The sequence below is a fragment of the Ursus americanus genome, chromosome 6 (genome assembly GCF_024610735.1).
Source record: "Ursus americanus isolate L20-20 chromosome 6, mUrsAme1.1.p, whole genome shotgun sequence".
Lineage (NCBI taxonomy): Eukaryota > Metazoa > Chordata > Mammalia > Carnivora > Ursidae > Ursus > Ursus americanus.
The window spans coordinates 52928201-52944802 of NC_142132.1; the positions used below are offsets into that span (position 1 = coordinate 52928201).

Here is a 16602-nt window from a genome sequence, read left to right on the forward strand (position 1 = left end):
TGAGAAAGGAAAACACTGAAATTGAACAGACTAATATATAACATGCTGTGGTACTTACTTAGATGGCTTTTTAAATTGAGATATTAAATAAATGGGGCTAGGCTCGGATTGAATTAAAAACTGTGCTGCTATCTAGATATTTTAAAGAAATGGGTAGTTGAATATTTGTTTTAAATTTTAGGGTGTTTTTTAAGTTCAAGGGATGTTACCTGACCAGAAACAGAACTTTGATGTCAGTTCTCAGGCTAACGGCTCATGTAGCTCTATCGATTTCGAATGAATTATTCAGTGTTCAGTAAACGCTGAAGCTTTAAATGTCTCCCTTGTGACTTTTCTTTGTGAGATGTAGAGCACAAGCCGTGCTGTGGCTCTGAGTGTGTAGTCTGACAGATACGCAGCACTTTTAAATTCCAGTATCACTCCTCTTGTAGCTAAGTGTTCCCCATAGGCCTGAGGTAACACCAAATAATAAGAGAAAAAGGGACAAGAGTGAGGAGAGAAAAGGAAGAATACCCACGGACAAATGTCGCTTCCCAATCATTGCCTCAGATGTCACTCAGTTGAAAAGTGTGCTCGCTGGTGTCCTGGGTGGAAAAGTTTTGTCACCAAGACAAAGAGCATTTATCAGGCAAACCACCGAATTTCTCTCCGTCTTGGTACATCCTGGGGAAGGTCGGAAGAGTTTCTGATCCTACTTCTAAGGCAGGCTTTAGATCCTGTTTCATTGTTTCATTTTTTGTTGTTCTTGGTACCCCATCTGATTCTAAAGATTTGAGGTGGTTCGAAGTGAGGACATACATACAGAAGAAATGTTAAAGTCAGGGAGCTCAGAAACCATAAAGATGGAATGGGAAGAAAATGTTTACCTGAAAACCAAGGAAAGGTCATAATTGTACTTGAGCAATAAATAGAATTTGGTAGTTTTCAAGCACTGGTATACTTGAACTACGTTCCAGAAGGAAACACATCGATTATACTTCTTATCTGATAAAAAGGAGGATAACAATTTTTTAAGGAGAGAATCCTTTGCTCATTCTCAATCCGAGAAAAACTTGTCGTGTAAATATTAAACCAAAATGATGATGAGCAGTGTCTTCAACAGGAATTTTGCAGAAGATACAAAAACATTGTTCACATGGTTCTCTCTTGTATTGATCCCTAGAATTTGAGGGTATAACATTAGACATAATCCAGTAAAAACATTTTAGTGGGAAGCTAAACCAATGGTGTGGTGCTTTTGGGTGATCTAACTATGCAGGGTTAGAGCTGAAACCAGTAGAGGAATTTATAGTCTGTGTTAAACTGTTTTTCTCACGTAAGTTTGGTTGGCTGCACTTTGATAGGATTGAATGGCAGTCTTTCATATTGAAGTCTTTGGCTATTACTTGGAATGGAGATACACTGTGTTGTTGGTTGAAGCTACAGGCCTCAGGTAATAACAGTTCAGAGCTTGGCTTGTGTTTTAGAATATCCCACTTACTAGAGGTGGTAATAGGGATACTTATGATGAAGGCAATAATTTTTCTCGAATATCTGTCCAAAATAGTTATTGAGTTTCTTACTGAAAGAAATCCTGGTCTTGTGCAATAATATGGTCTTGAAGTTTTAAGGGAAACTTTTTTTTTTTTAAGATTTTATTTATTTGAGAGGGAGAGAAAACATGAGCAGGGTGGTGGGGAGGGAGAGGGAGAAGCGGACTCCCCACTGAGCAGGGAGTCTGGTGCGGAGTTCGATCCCAGGACCATGGGATCATGACCTGAGTCAAAGGCAGATGCTTAACTGACTGAGCCACCCAGGTGCCCCTAAGAGAATCTTTACTATGAAGATTCCTAGGCTACAAAAGGTCTCCCTGGGACCTTGGTTCAATATCAAGAGAACTTTTTTGTTTTGCTTTTTTGAGAATTGCCTTTTGATGGGTCCTAACATCCTTTTGTCTTTGAGGAGTACCACATGGTTTTGACAAAATAAGCATGAGTCCGTCCACAGTCTTCTCAAAATTCTCGAAATCCAGAAAATCTTCTCTCTTTAGAACATCTGATCAGTGTTTACCAGAGATTTATGGAGTACCTATTTCACAGAAGGCACTGTGCCAGGTGCTGGGGATATAGGAGTAGACAAGAGGGATAGACTTCCTGGCCTCGTAGGGTTTTAAACACATTTATTAAAAATTTTAAAGATTCAAAGGATATGCAGTGAAAAGTTTCCTTTCCACTGCTATTCCCACCAAGCATCCTGCTCTCCTCTCTAAAGGCAACAGATTTTAGTAGTTTCTTCGTATCCTTCCAGAGATTTTATGCATGTACAAGGAAATGTATACGTGTGTGTGTATGTATAAATTTTCTTACCCCTATCTTTTGCACACATAGTAATATATTGCATGCACATTGTCATGCACCTTTTCTTAAAACCCTATTGAGTATTTAATCTGTTGCCAATCTTTGGCTGCTCCAGACAATGCCTCAGTCAAACCCTATGCATAAATTATTTTCCATGAGGATGAGTATAACCTGTTACATCATATCAGGAAGCATGTATTGTCTGGTTGTTCTTTTTTGTGTGTGTGATAAGCCTGATCATGGGTTCAGGTGTGGGCAGCCGCCTATAGGGATCTCTCTATACTTTCCCCAGCCTTTTGCCGTTAAGTTTTAGCAGCCATTGCTAATCATTGTCTTCATCCATTATTTCTCAGGGATTGCAAAATGGTGATATTCTAATTTCATCATTATTTCTGCGTTTATCAGTTGAATTCTTCTGTAAAGAGCTTTCCTTTATCAGCTATGGTTGGATATGTAGCTGAATTCATAATTATTTCCTTAGGTTTGGCTCCTAGAAATTGAATTACTTGGACAAAAAAGGGTTTCTATTATTGAAGCCTTTTTATAAATACTGCCAAATTGCTGTTAGAGATGTGATACTACTTTATGCCTCCACCATTGTTAGATGAGTAAAATGGTGTTTGCGGCTTGTAGAAATAATGAAATAAAGCCCGAGAGATGAGCAACACAGTGAATGTCTTTGTCAATCAGAACTGTCATTCCTCGGCTTTTTCCTCTGAGTCTTAATAAACTGGTATTGAGATAACTACAGTGTGACTTTGGAAATACTTGTGTTTCTAGTTGGTGTGCATAGAACGTGTTAATTTTGAAATTAGAAGGATGATTAGATAATATTGTTAGTAAAAAAAAAAAACCCAATGATTTCATATGTAATATTTGACTATGTATAATAACCATGTTTAAAATATAATAGTCCTTTCAGTTTAAACAATTATAAAAATCTAATGTTTTTTCCTTTGCAGTGACATTTCTGGGGGCAAACCCTTAGAAGTAGAGATGGCAGGGATAGAATACATGAACGATGATCCTGGCATGGTGGATGTTCTTTATGCCAAAGTCCATATGAAAGATGGCTCCAACAGGTATGTTTCTGGAATGCTTCTTTGCTTTCATCAAGAAGTTCCTAAAAGCATTCCTAGAAGTTCAACAAGTTTTATTCCTTTTCTTTGAGATCTTATTATTGTAGAATGTGTCAGTTTTCTTTTTTTAACATAGGAAGGTACTATCTTAAAAGAGGAATTTGTTGTAGGAAAAAGGATCAGATTTTAATCTGATAATTATTGAGTTACTTGGGTGGTAGATATTGATTATAGCAATCTAGTTCTTATGAGCTCAGTGCTTTCTTCATGTTTCTCAGGGCTATAGGAGGCAGGAAAAATGGGAATTTAGGATGGCAGTTGTAAAAGTGACATAATGCAGATCTAGTGAATACCAGGACAAAATGGGGATAACTATACAAACTCTGTAAGATCATTAGGATTAAGTTAATTTACACGAATGCTTAGAACACTGCTTAGCGCATGCAAACATCATCAAAACACACATCAACAAATGTTTACTGTTTTTTACTGGTGTTATTATCAAACTGAGATCACTTGTAGGGATTCTTGGTCTGCAAACCAGGCTATTTCTGAGGCTAGCCTAGGCATTCAGAGCCATTTCCAATGTTAACACCATTTATTAGTCTAGTCAAGGTCTTCAGTGAGTAGAGGAGCCAAACTTGAATTGGAAGTTTGTTTTCGTGGTGTTTTTATTAAGGCAGGATAGAACAGAGCTCACGCTGAACCAGAAACCCTCTAGACAGAATCATAGTCTCTAGGCAGGCCCCCAGATTGATTTGCTTTTGTAGAAGATCCCTTGTAAGGTGTCTCTTATCTCAATTCAAATTGGTATTCTCAATTATCTCCTATCTCAATTCAATTGTAAGTGAATGGAGGAAGGTAGGAAAGGACGATATAGAATCTGGTCTTGTGTGCGTTTTGGACCAGATTTGTCTTTTCTTAGATACTGGCATATGGCTAAATAGCGTTCTAATACCTTACCTTAAAAAGTAGGGGGGCACATTGTTCCTTTAGGACATCCTAAAACATTTCTACTGGGTTGGAATTTGATATCTGGTATGGATCACTTACTTTGTGTTATAAGCTATAACTATCCAAATGTCTTCACCGTGTTGTAGGGCTGCTATGTATGGGGTAGATTACTTTTCAGTTTTGTGAACAAAAACAGTGAATGATAAGGTAGCAGTTCTCAAACTTTTTGGTCACATAATCACTTTAATTTCTTAAAAATTATTGAGGACACCAAAGAGCCTCTCTTTATATGGGTTATAGTTATCAATATTTACCTTATTAGAAGTTAAAACTGCAAAATTTAACATTTGATAGTTTATTAAAAATAGTAACAAGATATTTTTTGTTTACATAAATAACACATTTTCATGAGAAATCTATTTCCCAAACCAAAAATATTTAGTGAGAAGATAGGCATTGTTTTACATTTTTGTAAGTTGCCTTAATAGAAGACAGGTGGGTTCTTATATCGTCTTCTCTGTTCAGTCTGTTGCAGTATGTTGTTTTGATTTAAGTATATAAGAAAATCTGGACTCACACAGAAATGTATTTGGGAAAATGAAGAGTACTTTAATGGTATTTTCAGATGATTCTGGATATTTGGTACTACGCTAAAACTTGATAAGTTACAGTTTCGAAAAGGTCATTTGCAATGTGAAATCAGAAACCAGATTGGCGAACATTTCATACTCTTACGTTAAAATCCATTGGTCTCTTTTGCATTTTGACTGGATCTTTGACCCATGCACAATTTTGTATTGGTCATTTAGACCTTACTGGTTCACTGAGTTATGCAGATCTTCCAAATGTTGACACGTTTCATTGTGCAATATTAAAAATGTATTAATCACGCTGCTAATTTCATCACAGTCTTTAAGCATTAGGAAGCTGCTGTCAAGCTCATGGTAGCAGATACACATTTTCTAAAATTCTCATTTTCACTTGAAAGCTTGAATTTTATTATTGGCCAAAAATACTGTTTTCCTTAAAGTTCTTTTTTGAGAAAATGTCTGTCAGATAACCAAGTCTGAATCACCATAATTTGTCTGTCAGTCGTTCTTTCAAATACAAATGGTGTTCATGGACAAAGAGGCTAGTTCAACTCCAGCTCTGAAAACCTCGCAAGTGCTTTTCCTGCAGAGAGCCTTCTACTTTGGTATACAGCCCAACTGCTTCATACATACTGCCAGCTTATCACACAGGAATCTTAAAAAGGCATGTACTCAGGGCGCATGCTTGGCTCAGTCAGTTCAGCTTCTGCCTTTGGCTCAGGTCATGATCCCAGGGTCCTGGGGTCGAGCCCCGTGTCAGGTTCTCTGCTCAGCCCAGAGTCTGCTTCTCCCTCTGCCTCTGCCCTGCTCATGCTCTCTCTCTCTCTTTCTCTCAAATACATAAATAAAATCTTTGTTTTAAAAAAACGCATATACTAAAGGCCTGAGATTTAATAAAATTAATCATTTTTACTGTTTCATCAAGTATAAATGAAACTAGATTTAAAAAAAAAAAACTGTGGATGTCTAGTGAAGAATATACTACTGCTAGTACAGTTTGATACTATGTCTTAATTCATGCTAAGGTGCCAACAGTTTTACCCAGCATTGCTTTTGCTCTGTCCATGTGGATGTCATAACAGTGAAAAAGGCAAATAATGTCCTACAATTAATATAAATATAGTTTTGACTTCATGGACTCCCCTCAAAGGGTCTCAGGGAACTCCAAAGGTCCACAAATGATCCTGCAACAGTCTTTGATCTAGGTAAGGTTTTATTTCTAACATTGAAGATTGTAGAGTTTCCGGGGAAATTATAACTAACTTGTTTTGCAGTTACTCTTACCTGGCACTGTGCTTAGACAGTATTATCTCCATTTTATCTTTGCAACATCTGTATAAAATAGATGCTGTTAGTATGCCCGTTTTGTAGATAGGGAGGTTCGGAGAGTTTAAGTAGTTGGGCTAAGGAATGCATACACAGCAAAACCATGCTCGGAATTCGTAGGTCAGAATAAAGGTTTTCAGTGTGTGTTTGCTAGGTTAAGTAGGATACACTATGTTCCAATTCTTATTTCTAGAATAAAATGGAAAGCTGTGACCCACTTTTTTTTTAAGTGATAAAATTCACATAACATAAAAATCACCATTTCAACCATTTTAAAGTATATAGTTCAGTGGCATTAAGGACATCAACAACATTGTGCAACCGTCACCAGTGTTTAGTTCCAGAACATTTTAATTACCCCAAAAGGAAATCCTGTACCTTTGAAGCAGTCATTCCCACTCTTCCATACCCCTCTATTCTCCTCTCTCCAGCTCCTGGCAACCACTAATCCACTGACTGCCTTTATGGGTTTGCCTCTTCTGGATATTTCCTATAAGTGGAACCACACAATATGTGGCCTTTTGTGTCTGGCTTCTTTCACTCAGCATAACGTTTTCCAAGGTGTATCCATGTTGTAGCATGGATCAGTACTTCACTCCTTTTTATGGCTGAGTGACATTCCATTGTATGGAGAGACTACATTTTTGTTTATCCATTCATCAGTTGATGGACATTTGGGTTGTTTCCACCTTTTGGCTGTTGTGAATAGAGCCGTCTTCAATTCTTTGGGGCTGATTCACTTTTAAAATGTACTAAAGTTTTTATTTCCTTGATTAACCTTGTAGTTTTATAGCATCATAGCCACTTAGCCTGACCTCTGTTAATTTCTTTCCTTATTAACTGTTATGGGGTTTATTTAATTTTTATTCATACTAGTTTAAACCTTACCGTTGTAGGACTGAAATCTGTGATAGCCTATAGACATACAGTTAACATGAAGCTATATGGAAATTTTAGATGGGATTACAGCATTTCATTAAATAAAATAGTGAATTTTTCCTAATCTACGCCTCCACAGTTTTTATTTATTCTCGGTGGCCCCCAGAGGGAAAAAGAGAGTCACTGGGAAGAGATAATAAAATCATTACTTTGAGTTTTCCCATTGGATATCTTTACCTTTTGCTTTAATAGTTAGACCCTTTGTTCTCTTGGAGGTCTTCAAGTGTAAAGAATAATAGGTTTTTGAGATTGGAAGAAAATAAGAGCTATAGAAGCTTAGATGGCTTTTGAAGACAGTGCTCAGACATAATTGGTACCCACATGAATGAAACAGTGGGTACTTCAAAGGTGAATACACCCATTATTTTCCCATAGATCCAGCCCTTACAAATTTTGCACACTTAACTGTTGTCAAGGCTTTGTAAATTGAAAGGTCTGATGAGATATCCACTGAATCCACTAGTGTGATCAACAAAGAACATTTTTGAGTAATTCCCATCTCTTTTACTGCTCTATTTTTTTTTCTATTGCCCATTCCTCTTTCACAAGGAGAGACATGTTTATGTTATTTCAGAAAGATTTGTAAATTTCCCTCCTCAAATTTGTGGGAATTACTAGGAGACTTAAACACCTCTTATTTATTTCAATTTTAAAACTACTTGAATGCCTCCTTTGTGCAAAGTGATTTGGAAGACTGTGCAAATTGATACAGAAAGGAACATTACATCTTTTTGTTTGTTTATATGAAGAGATACCGCTCAGTGCAGGAGGCATGGGAGAGAGGCCATGTTGTATTAAAAATACATTCAACTTTCTTTGTATGATTTCGTGTAGTTTAAATCAGAGGTTCCTTCCCTTAAAATGTTTGAATGTGAAGTGACTGACCTTTAAAAGGATGGAGCCACTTAGATCAGATTTTACCTCTGGAAACTGCGCTGGGACAGTGTAGGTTCACTTATTGATGCATCCTTGGGTTTGGGAAAGCATGACTGGGTAAGGAATTTGTGGTAGTCTTGTACTCATTACGTGGTAGTCAGCTGTTGCTAAGACTTAAGCATTGAACAAAGTGGCTGTTCTGTTCTGTCTGGTACCATCACACGAGCTTCCATCCTTGTCCCTTTAAGAGGAATGGCTGCCTCACATTTTGCTGAGAACATAAAGTCAACTCAGCAACTTCCTTCCTTTTCCCCTCAGTCTGTTTTCATCACCCTACCCCACTTGATTTCATTCTCTTTCTGAAGAGTGGCATATGTTATCTCTGGTGAGGCTAATCTCTTCATCTCCTGATCTCATTCCTTCTTATTTCCTCAAAGACCTGGCACCATCAGCTGTTCCACCCTGCAGTGCATTGCCAGTCGTCTTTTCCCTCAGGCATTTCTCAAACGCCCAGCCTGTGAGGTGCAACGGACTCTAGGGCTTCCATCTTGAGGAGGAGGCAGATGTCAGTAAGTAGAGTACACTGGGGTGAGGGCTATGATTGAGATTCTAGGGGTGCATAGACAGGCAGCAAAACTCTGCTCATGTGTGGGCAAGTTTTGTAAAGGAAGGCTCCATTTCTCTGCTGAAAAAGGAGTTCGCAGGCGGAGAGAGTAGCATTTTAGGAAAGGGAATAAGTAGCAAGTGCAGCTCTAGGAGCGGTGTTATATGCCATGTAAAGGAAGTTGGATTCTCATTTGGTCACTTGTTTATTCAACATGAATTTATTGAGTGCCTGTTGTTTGCCAGGCACTGTGCTAGGCTATGAGTATAGGATGGTGAATGAAGCCAGGTGCAGTCATTATCCCTACGTCGTAGTGGAGGAAACAGATGCTAACAACATGTAAATGTATAGTCGACCCTTGAACAACATGGATTTGAACTGCACGAGTCCACTTACATGCACATTTTTTTCAATAAATATAGTATAATACTGTAAATCTATTTTCCTTAGGATTTTCTTAATAACGTTTTCTTTTCTCTACCTTACTTTATTGTAAGAATACAGTATATAATATGTGTAACGTGTTAATGTATAATATGTGTTCATCGACTCTTCATGTTCTCAGTACGCTTCCCATCAACTGTAGGCTGTCAATAGTTAAGTTTTAGAGGACTCAAAAGTTAGCCATGGATTTTCAACTGCACGGCGTTTGGTGCCCTTAACTCCTGCATTGTTCAAGGGTCAACTGTAATCGCAAAGGGGAGGGAAAATGGTATGCTGTTAGAGGAACTAGCATAGCAATGCAGCCTGGAGGGAGGGCGGGGTCAAGGAAAGACTCTCAGGAATCAATATTGAATTGAGATCTAAAGAAGTGAGAGTTTGCGGGCAAAGGAGAGGTGGGAAGGCTCTCCCACCTTTTGTTCTCAGCAAAAGAAAATACAGAGCAAAAGCCCCGAGGCAAGAAAAAGTCTAGCGAATTCCAGATATGGATGAGGTTTAGTGAGGAAGAGGTAGGGTAAGGATGAGATGGCCCTGTGAAGAAATTAGAGGGGCTTGGATTGACATTGGCACTAGATAACGAATGAGCAGAATAAATAAAACAAGATCCATATCAAGAGAAACCTTCATGGAACTGCAGAGCACCAAAGACAGATCCTGAAAGAAGTCACCCACAAAGGAGTGACAGTTACAAGGAACTCTGAGGAGCAATAGTGGAACTCAAAAGACAGCAGAATATTTTCTAGAGAAAATAATGATGAACCTGGAATTGTGTACTCAGAAAAAAAATCTTTAAGAACAAAGGTGAAATGGGGGCAGCTGGGTGGCACAGTCAGTTAAGTATCCAACTCTTGGTTACGGCTCAGGTCATAATCTCAGGGTCCTGAGATCAAGCCCTGCATCAGACTCCGCGCACAGCGTGGGGATCTGCTGGAGATTCTCTCTCACTCTCCCTCATCCTCTCCCTCTCATGCTTGCTCTCTCTCTCTCTCAAATGAATAAATCTTTAAAAAAATGAACAAAGGTGAAATGAAAACTGTTACAGATGAACAGAAACTCAGAGAATTTATCATTGTGAGATGTCTGCAGTAAAGGAATGTATAAAGGGTATATTTCAAGAAAAGGAAAATGAATCCAGAATGTCTGAGGTGTAGGAAGGTTAGTGTGAGATTCAGAAAAGAATGCTAAATACATAAAATGGCAGACATTGTCTATATAAAATAATTATTTTTTACTGGGGAAAGTTTTTTTAAAAAAGAGCTAAAAATAAATAAAAATGTAAAAAAGAGAACATTGTTCAGTTAACATATATGTCAGCTAAGAGCACTGTAAGTCAAGACTGAAGAGAATTCTGGAGTTGAAGTATTCTAGTTTTTTTAAATTATTATTTGGGGACAGGGTGTTAAGATATTTTTTAACTTTGTTAAGCTAAATGCATACATTAAAAATTTAAAAGTAAATCTAAAATAGAGTGTATAAATAACAAGTAGAGAGAAAAAGGACAAAGGAACAAATTTATAAAAAGGAGCAAGAAGCGTGGAAAAAAGTGGAATGAATATTTAAACGTGAGATGGTTAAGTCCGGATATCTATCTATCTATCTATCTATCTATCTATCTATCTAGATTTATATATTCATGATACCTGTTAATAAACTGACTGGTTAAGAAAGATAAGATTAAACAAAATTCAGTTATATGCTCTTACCCAGAGTTGCAGTAGTAGAAAGGAAAAAGATATACTAGGCAAATACCAGAAGGAAGTTGGCATAACAGAATTAATATCAAACATGTTAGGCTTAGCAGTAGAGAGGACTGTTACATAATGATAAACAATTTACCAAGATGATATAATTTTGAACTTGTGTGAACCCACTGGAACCTGGATTGTTCTAGTTGATTAAACCAAATTTGCATAATTAATTTTTTATTGGGGAAAAATTGAGAAATCTATGATCATAGGAGATTGCAACATATCTTCCCATTATTGATAGGTCAAGCGATGTAAAATCAGTAAAGATACAGAAGATTTTGACAATTGACAAATTTAATATAGTAGTCATTTCTGGAATTACATACCCAGCAATTAGAGAATTCGTATTCTTTTCAGACATATGGAACAGTTGAAAAAAAATGGGGGTACACAGTAGATCATAAAGTAAGACTTAATATATTTCAGTAAGTTAGTATATTACAAATGACATTTTCTGACCAGAAATAAAGCAAGTTTATCTATAATTACCAAGTTATTAAAAATAATAAGAGAGTTTAGTAAAGTGATTGGCTATAAAATTAGTATAATGAAGTCAATTGCTTTTCTGTGTACCAGCAACAAACAGAAAACATCATTTAAAAAAGACACCAGCCCTGTGACCTGCTTTGACTAATACAATGGGAAGGGAATGATTTGGACGACTGTCAATGCTAGGCCTTTAGAGATCTTGCAGCTTTTGTGTTCAGAGTTAATCTCTCAGGACACAGTTGCTCTTTAGGGAAGTCCAAACTTTCCAGCTGGAAAAAGAGACCATGAGGCAAAGAACTAAGGTGTCCCAGTCGACAGCCAGAACCAGGGCTCCAGTCATGTGAGTGGGGCCGTCTTGGATCCTCCAGACCCACTCTAGCTGTCCAAAGAGGAAACAGACCAAAAAAAGTGAATAAAATCATTATGAACTATAGTAGATTCTACAAAAGAAACAAGAGGATAAAAGGAATAACATAGGGGACCTACTTCAGATGCAGTGGCCAGGGGATGTATCTCTAAGGAGGTGACATTTGAGTTCAGACTTAAAAGACACAAAAGAACGGTGGTAAGAGTGTACTAGGCAGAGGGAAGAGCAAGTGCAAAGACCTGGGGAGAGCTGAGTGTGTTTCAGCACTTAAAGAAGACCAGGGGAGATAAACAAGGGAGATGAGGCCAGAGAGGCAGACAGAGACTTGATTACACAAGGTCTAGACAGTTGCTAAAGAATTTGTCTTGTTTTCCTAGGTGCACTGAAGGGTTGAAGCAATATAGTGACATGATCTTTCATTTTAAAAAGGTAATGTGTGGTAGAATGGATTAGAGGGGGAAAGAATGCAAGTGGAGAAATCAGGTCATATTGCAATCAGGCTAGAGTTGAAAGTGAGTAGCCAGGTTAGAGTGATGACATTGAAGAAAAGACATAAAAAGATACCACCCATTTACGGTAGCACCAAAACCCATAAGGTACTTAGGAAATAACTATGACAGAGTATGTGTAAGACCTTTTTGCAGAAAATTATAAATTATAAATAGATTGTTCATATTCATTGATAGGCTTAGTTTCATAAAGATATCAGTTCTCAAGTGGTTCTATATAAATTTAATGCAATTATAGGACTACATATATAATTGAAAAGAAGAGCCAGGAACAGGAGGGGGAAGTATTTAAAAGTCATTATAAGAATCCAGGTGAGAAACAAGGCCTGAACTAGAACAGTAGTGACAAGAATTGGTACGTAGGTGCAAGAAGAGTAAAATCTACTTGATTGGGCAGTTTTCTGGAGGTGGAGTGTAGGAGTCAGATGAATACGATCCATTACGACTAAGCTGGTTAATCTCAGGAACACAAAGATGAATTAAGACCAGGGAATCTAATAACATCCAACTCAACAGAACAAATTTAAAAATGATATCTCAATACAGGCCTAAAAGGCTTTTGATGAAATTCAGCCTATTTTTTTTTCATTAAAAACTTTCAGAAAATAGAAAGATATTGCCTAATATGGTAAATATCTATTTTAAAGCAGACACCAACAATCCTAGTGAATGGTAATTTATTGGGCTTATTATTGCCATTATAATCAGAAAGAAAGCATGATTGCCTATAATAACCATTACTCTTAAACACATTGTTTGGAAATTTCACACTAAATCCTAAACTATAAAACAGAGGACAGTTGAATACAAAAATTGCTGTTGAGGATAACATTATAATCTACTAAAAAACCCTCTAAAGTTGATAAGAGATCAGTAAAAGTGCTAATAAGTGGTTGCACTAAATACCCAACAAAGTAGACACCATAAGAGATACACAGATGGGTAGAATGACCCTTACCTGAAGGACCTTAAATCTGCCTAAGCACTAAACTGTGAAAAGAAAACATACAAATTTTGAAAATAGAAGAAAACTAAGTAGATGTTTGATGAGTGACATGAGAAGGTCCCTGCTGGTAAAGCTATAAATTAGGACAAATTTTCTGGAAAGCAAACTGGCACTTTTATTTTATACGTCTTGGACTTGCTAATTCTCCCGATAAGAATTTTTCTAGTGGAATTAATCAGATATGTGGACAGACCTCTATATGTGAGAGATCTCTATTACAGTATTGCATATAGCAGTGTATACTGGGAACAATCTAAAACTTCATAGTCAGATGAGTGGGAAATAAACTATAGAACATCTGTAGAATAGAGAATACTAGGGATCAACTAAAAATTATGTCTTGGAAAAATGGAAAATATTCCCTATGGAGTATTATCTGATGAAAACAGATTACAAAACAATTTGTAGATATACATTTACTTTTCCCTCAAAAGTGGGAAAAGAGAGCAAGAGAGAAATAAATCAGTTAATCTGAATATATAAAAATCTTATCAGTGGTTCTTTCCAGATAGTAAGTGATTTTTTTTTTTTTTTTAGATTATCTGATTTTTTTTTCCCCCTAATAATGTTGGTATAACAGGCGAGTGTTATATTTGGTCAGGTTTACTTGGTCAGGTCAGGGGCAGTAGTCATTAGCGTGTGTTCTAAGTGGTAGAATTACAGTTTGACTTTGCTCTGTCTGACCGAAGCCTGTGCTCATGCTGGGGCAGAAGAGGGGATTGAGAATAATTGGAGACCGACTACTCTTTTGAGAAGTTTGCTGAAAAGAAGATGAGAGAAGTGTATGTGTGTGTGGGCAGTTAGAGTTAAACCCCGCAGCAGTGCAGCCTGGCGTATCTCTGCACCATCTTTCAATTTGCCATCTTCCTTTCACACCCAAGCTGCTGCTGCTTTCCTTCTTCCCCCTTCTTTTTTTTAAGATTTTATTTTTAAATAATCTCAGCACCCAACATAGGGCTCAAACTCACAGCCCTGAGATCAAGAGTTGTACGCTCTACCGACTGAGCCAGCCAGGCGCCCCAAAGCTGCTTCTTTTTGCATTGTTTTCTTTTACGAAAGTGTAGGCTTACAGATTGGTAAAGTGAAAATTAACTGGCTCCCTTTCCCCCTGCCCTGCCCCTCTTCATGTTCCTACCCAGTAGACTGGAAGCAGAACAAACACTGCTGAGAGTCACTGTCTTCTATGCAAATCATTTTACATAAACAGGACCACATTACACGCATGGGTTAACAGTTCATTCTTCTCATGACACGTAACCTAGAAGTTACTTTTGTTTTATGTCAATGTGTATAGATCTTATGAAATACAACTACATTTGTCCTTCTAAGCCATAGCCTGTATGCTATAGGACTTATTTGCTTAAAAATCTCCCCGCAGAAATGCAAATCCAAACTACAATGAGATATCACTTCACACTGGTCAGAATGGCTAAAACCAACAATACAAGAAACAGTAGGTGTTGGCAAGCATGTGGAGAAAGGGTAGCCCTCTTGCACTGTTGATGGGAATGCAGACTGTGCAGCCACTCTGGAGAATGGTATGGAGGTTCCTCAAAAAGTTAAAAATATAACTACCCTGTGATCTAGCATTTGCACTATTTTCCCAAAGAATACAAATGTATTTTTCCCAAAGAATACAAAAATACTAATTCAAAGGGATACACGCACCGTGATGTTTATAGCAGCATTTTCAACAATAGCCAGATTGTGGAAACAGCCCAGGTATCCACTGATTGATGAATGGATAAAGATGTGGTATGTGTGGGTAAAGTAGGTGATGGGGAGTAATGCGTGTGCTTGTGATGAGCACCAGGTGCTGTATAGAAGTGTTGAATCACTATATTTACACTAGTATTGCACTGTATGTTAAATAACCGGAATTTAAATAAAAACTTAAAGAAGAGAGGAAAAAAATCTCCCATCCTTTCATATCATCTTTTGAAGTAATTCATATTCCTCAGTCTAGCATTCAAGACCTTCCGAAGAGGTATGAGACAATCTTCCGGTAAGACCAACTTAATATTTCAACTTGATCTTCCACTACCCTTGCATTTGGCCCAAGCCCAGGCCGGCCTCACCACTTACTGATGATTCTTTGTGTCTTGGTTAATATCGTTTCTTATGATTAAAACTTCTCTCCTGTTATTTCTCATCTTTTTGTGTTCACATGCTGTCTTTCCTGATTGCTATCCTTTCTTTTTCCTTTTCTTTTTATTTTTTTTTTCCTTTTTCCTTTTCTTAAGTAGACTGTAAGATTCTTCATGGCAGGGCATACTCTTATTCAGCCTTGTATATCCAGCACCTTTTATAATTCAGGTTCATAGATGTTCAGTAAATGTTTGTTATGTACTAAATTCACTTATTCAGCAGATACACAAAATGATTTGGGTACAGTTAGCTTTCTGTCCTAAGCCCATCCTCCTAAGAGTCTGTTCTGGTCCCAACCCAGCTATACTCTCTTCCACATTTAAATTACCTGAACCATCTTGTATTCCTTGTGTCATTACCAAAGTCTTCCTTTATAGTTACCTTAATAGACTGCAGGCTCCTTAATAACAAGGACTATGCTTGCTTAGTTTTTTATTTTTGTAGTGACTGGCATAATGCCTGTATACAGTAAGCACTCAGGAAATATTACTAGTATGGAACTGAATTAAAATGGAAAAAAAAATCCCAAACGCCAGGAATTTGTACTTTCTAGGGAGTCAGTGGTCTTTCTGCAGTACAAATCCACATCTGTAAAGATGGCTCTGAGGGGCGCCTGGGGGGCTCATGGGGCGCCTGGGTGGCTCAGCCATTAAGCATCTGCCTTCAGCTCAGGTCATGATCCTGGGGTCCTGGGATCGAGCCCTGCATTGGGCTCCTTGCTCGGCAGGAAGCCTCCTTCTCCCTCTCCCACTCCCCCTGCTTGTGTTCCCTCTCTCGCTGTCTCTCTGTTAAATAAATAAATAAAATCTTTAAAAAAAAAAAAAAAGGCGGCTCTGGGATGCTTGAGCTTTGGAGCACTTACAGACCTTTAAGAGCTTAGATTTAAAGCGTGAATAACTGGCTTCTGTTTCCAAACTCTAAGCACTATCTAAATAATAAAGCTGCTTAAGAATAATTCATAATTTCTCTCATAGCAACCCTACATGATTTTTAATTCACTTATGAGGCAGCGGAGGCATAGAGATAGAGAAGCTCTGTGACTCATAAATAGTCAAACAGGAAGGGATCAATGAAGTAAGAATTGAAAGATTGTGCTGTTAGAAATATATGGACATATTGTGAAATGTATCTGTGACATCAACCTGAAATTTAGTGCCTGTACCTAAGTATCCTTAAGTTCTTTTAATAGA

The 16602-nt window shown here is 37.5% G+C and overlaps 1 protein-coding gene across 3 annotated transcripts in view; it reads left to right on the forward strand.

Moving 5' to 3' along the window:
* Positions 1-16602, forward strand: part of ASCC1 (activating signal cointegrator 1 complex subunit 1) — a 98860-nt gene that overhangs the window by 39089 nt on the left and 43169 nt on the right. For all 3 annotated transcript variants that reach the window (XM_045783145.2, XM_045783147.2, XM_045783146.2), the window contains exon 7: positions 3299-3418. In XM_045783145.2, coding sequence (XP_045639101.1) covers positions 3299-3418 — 120 coding nt within the window. The remainder of the gene's footprint in view (positions 1-3298; positions 3419-16602) is intronic.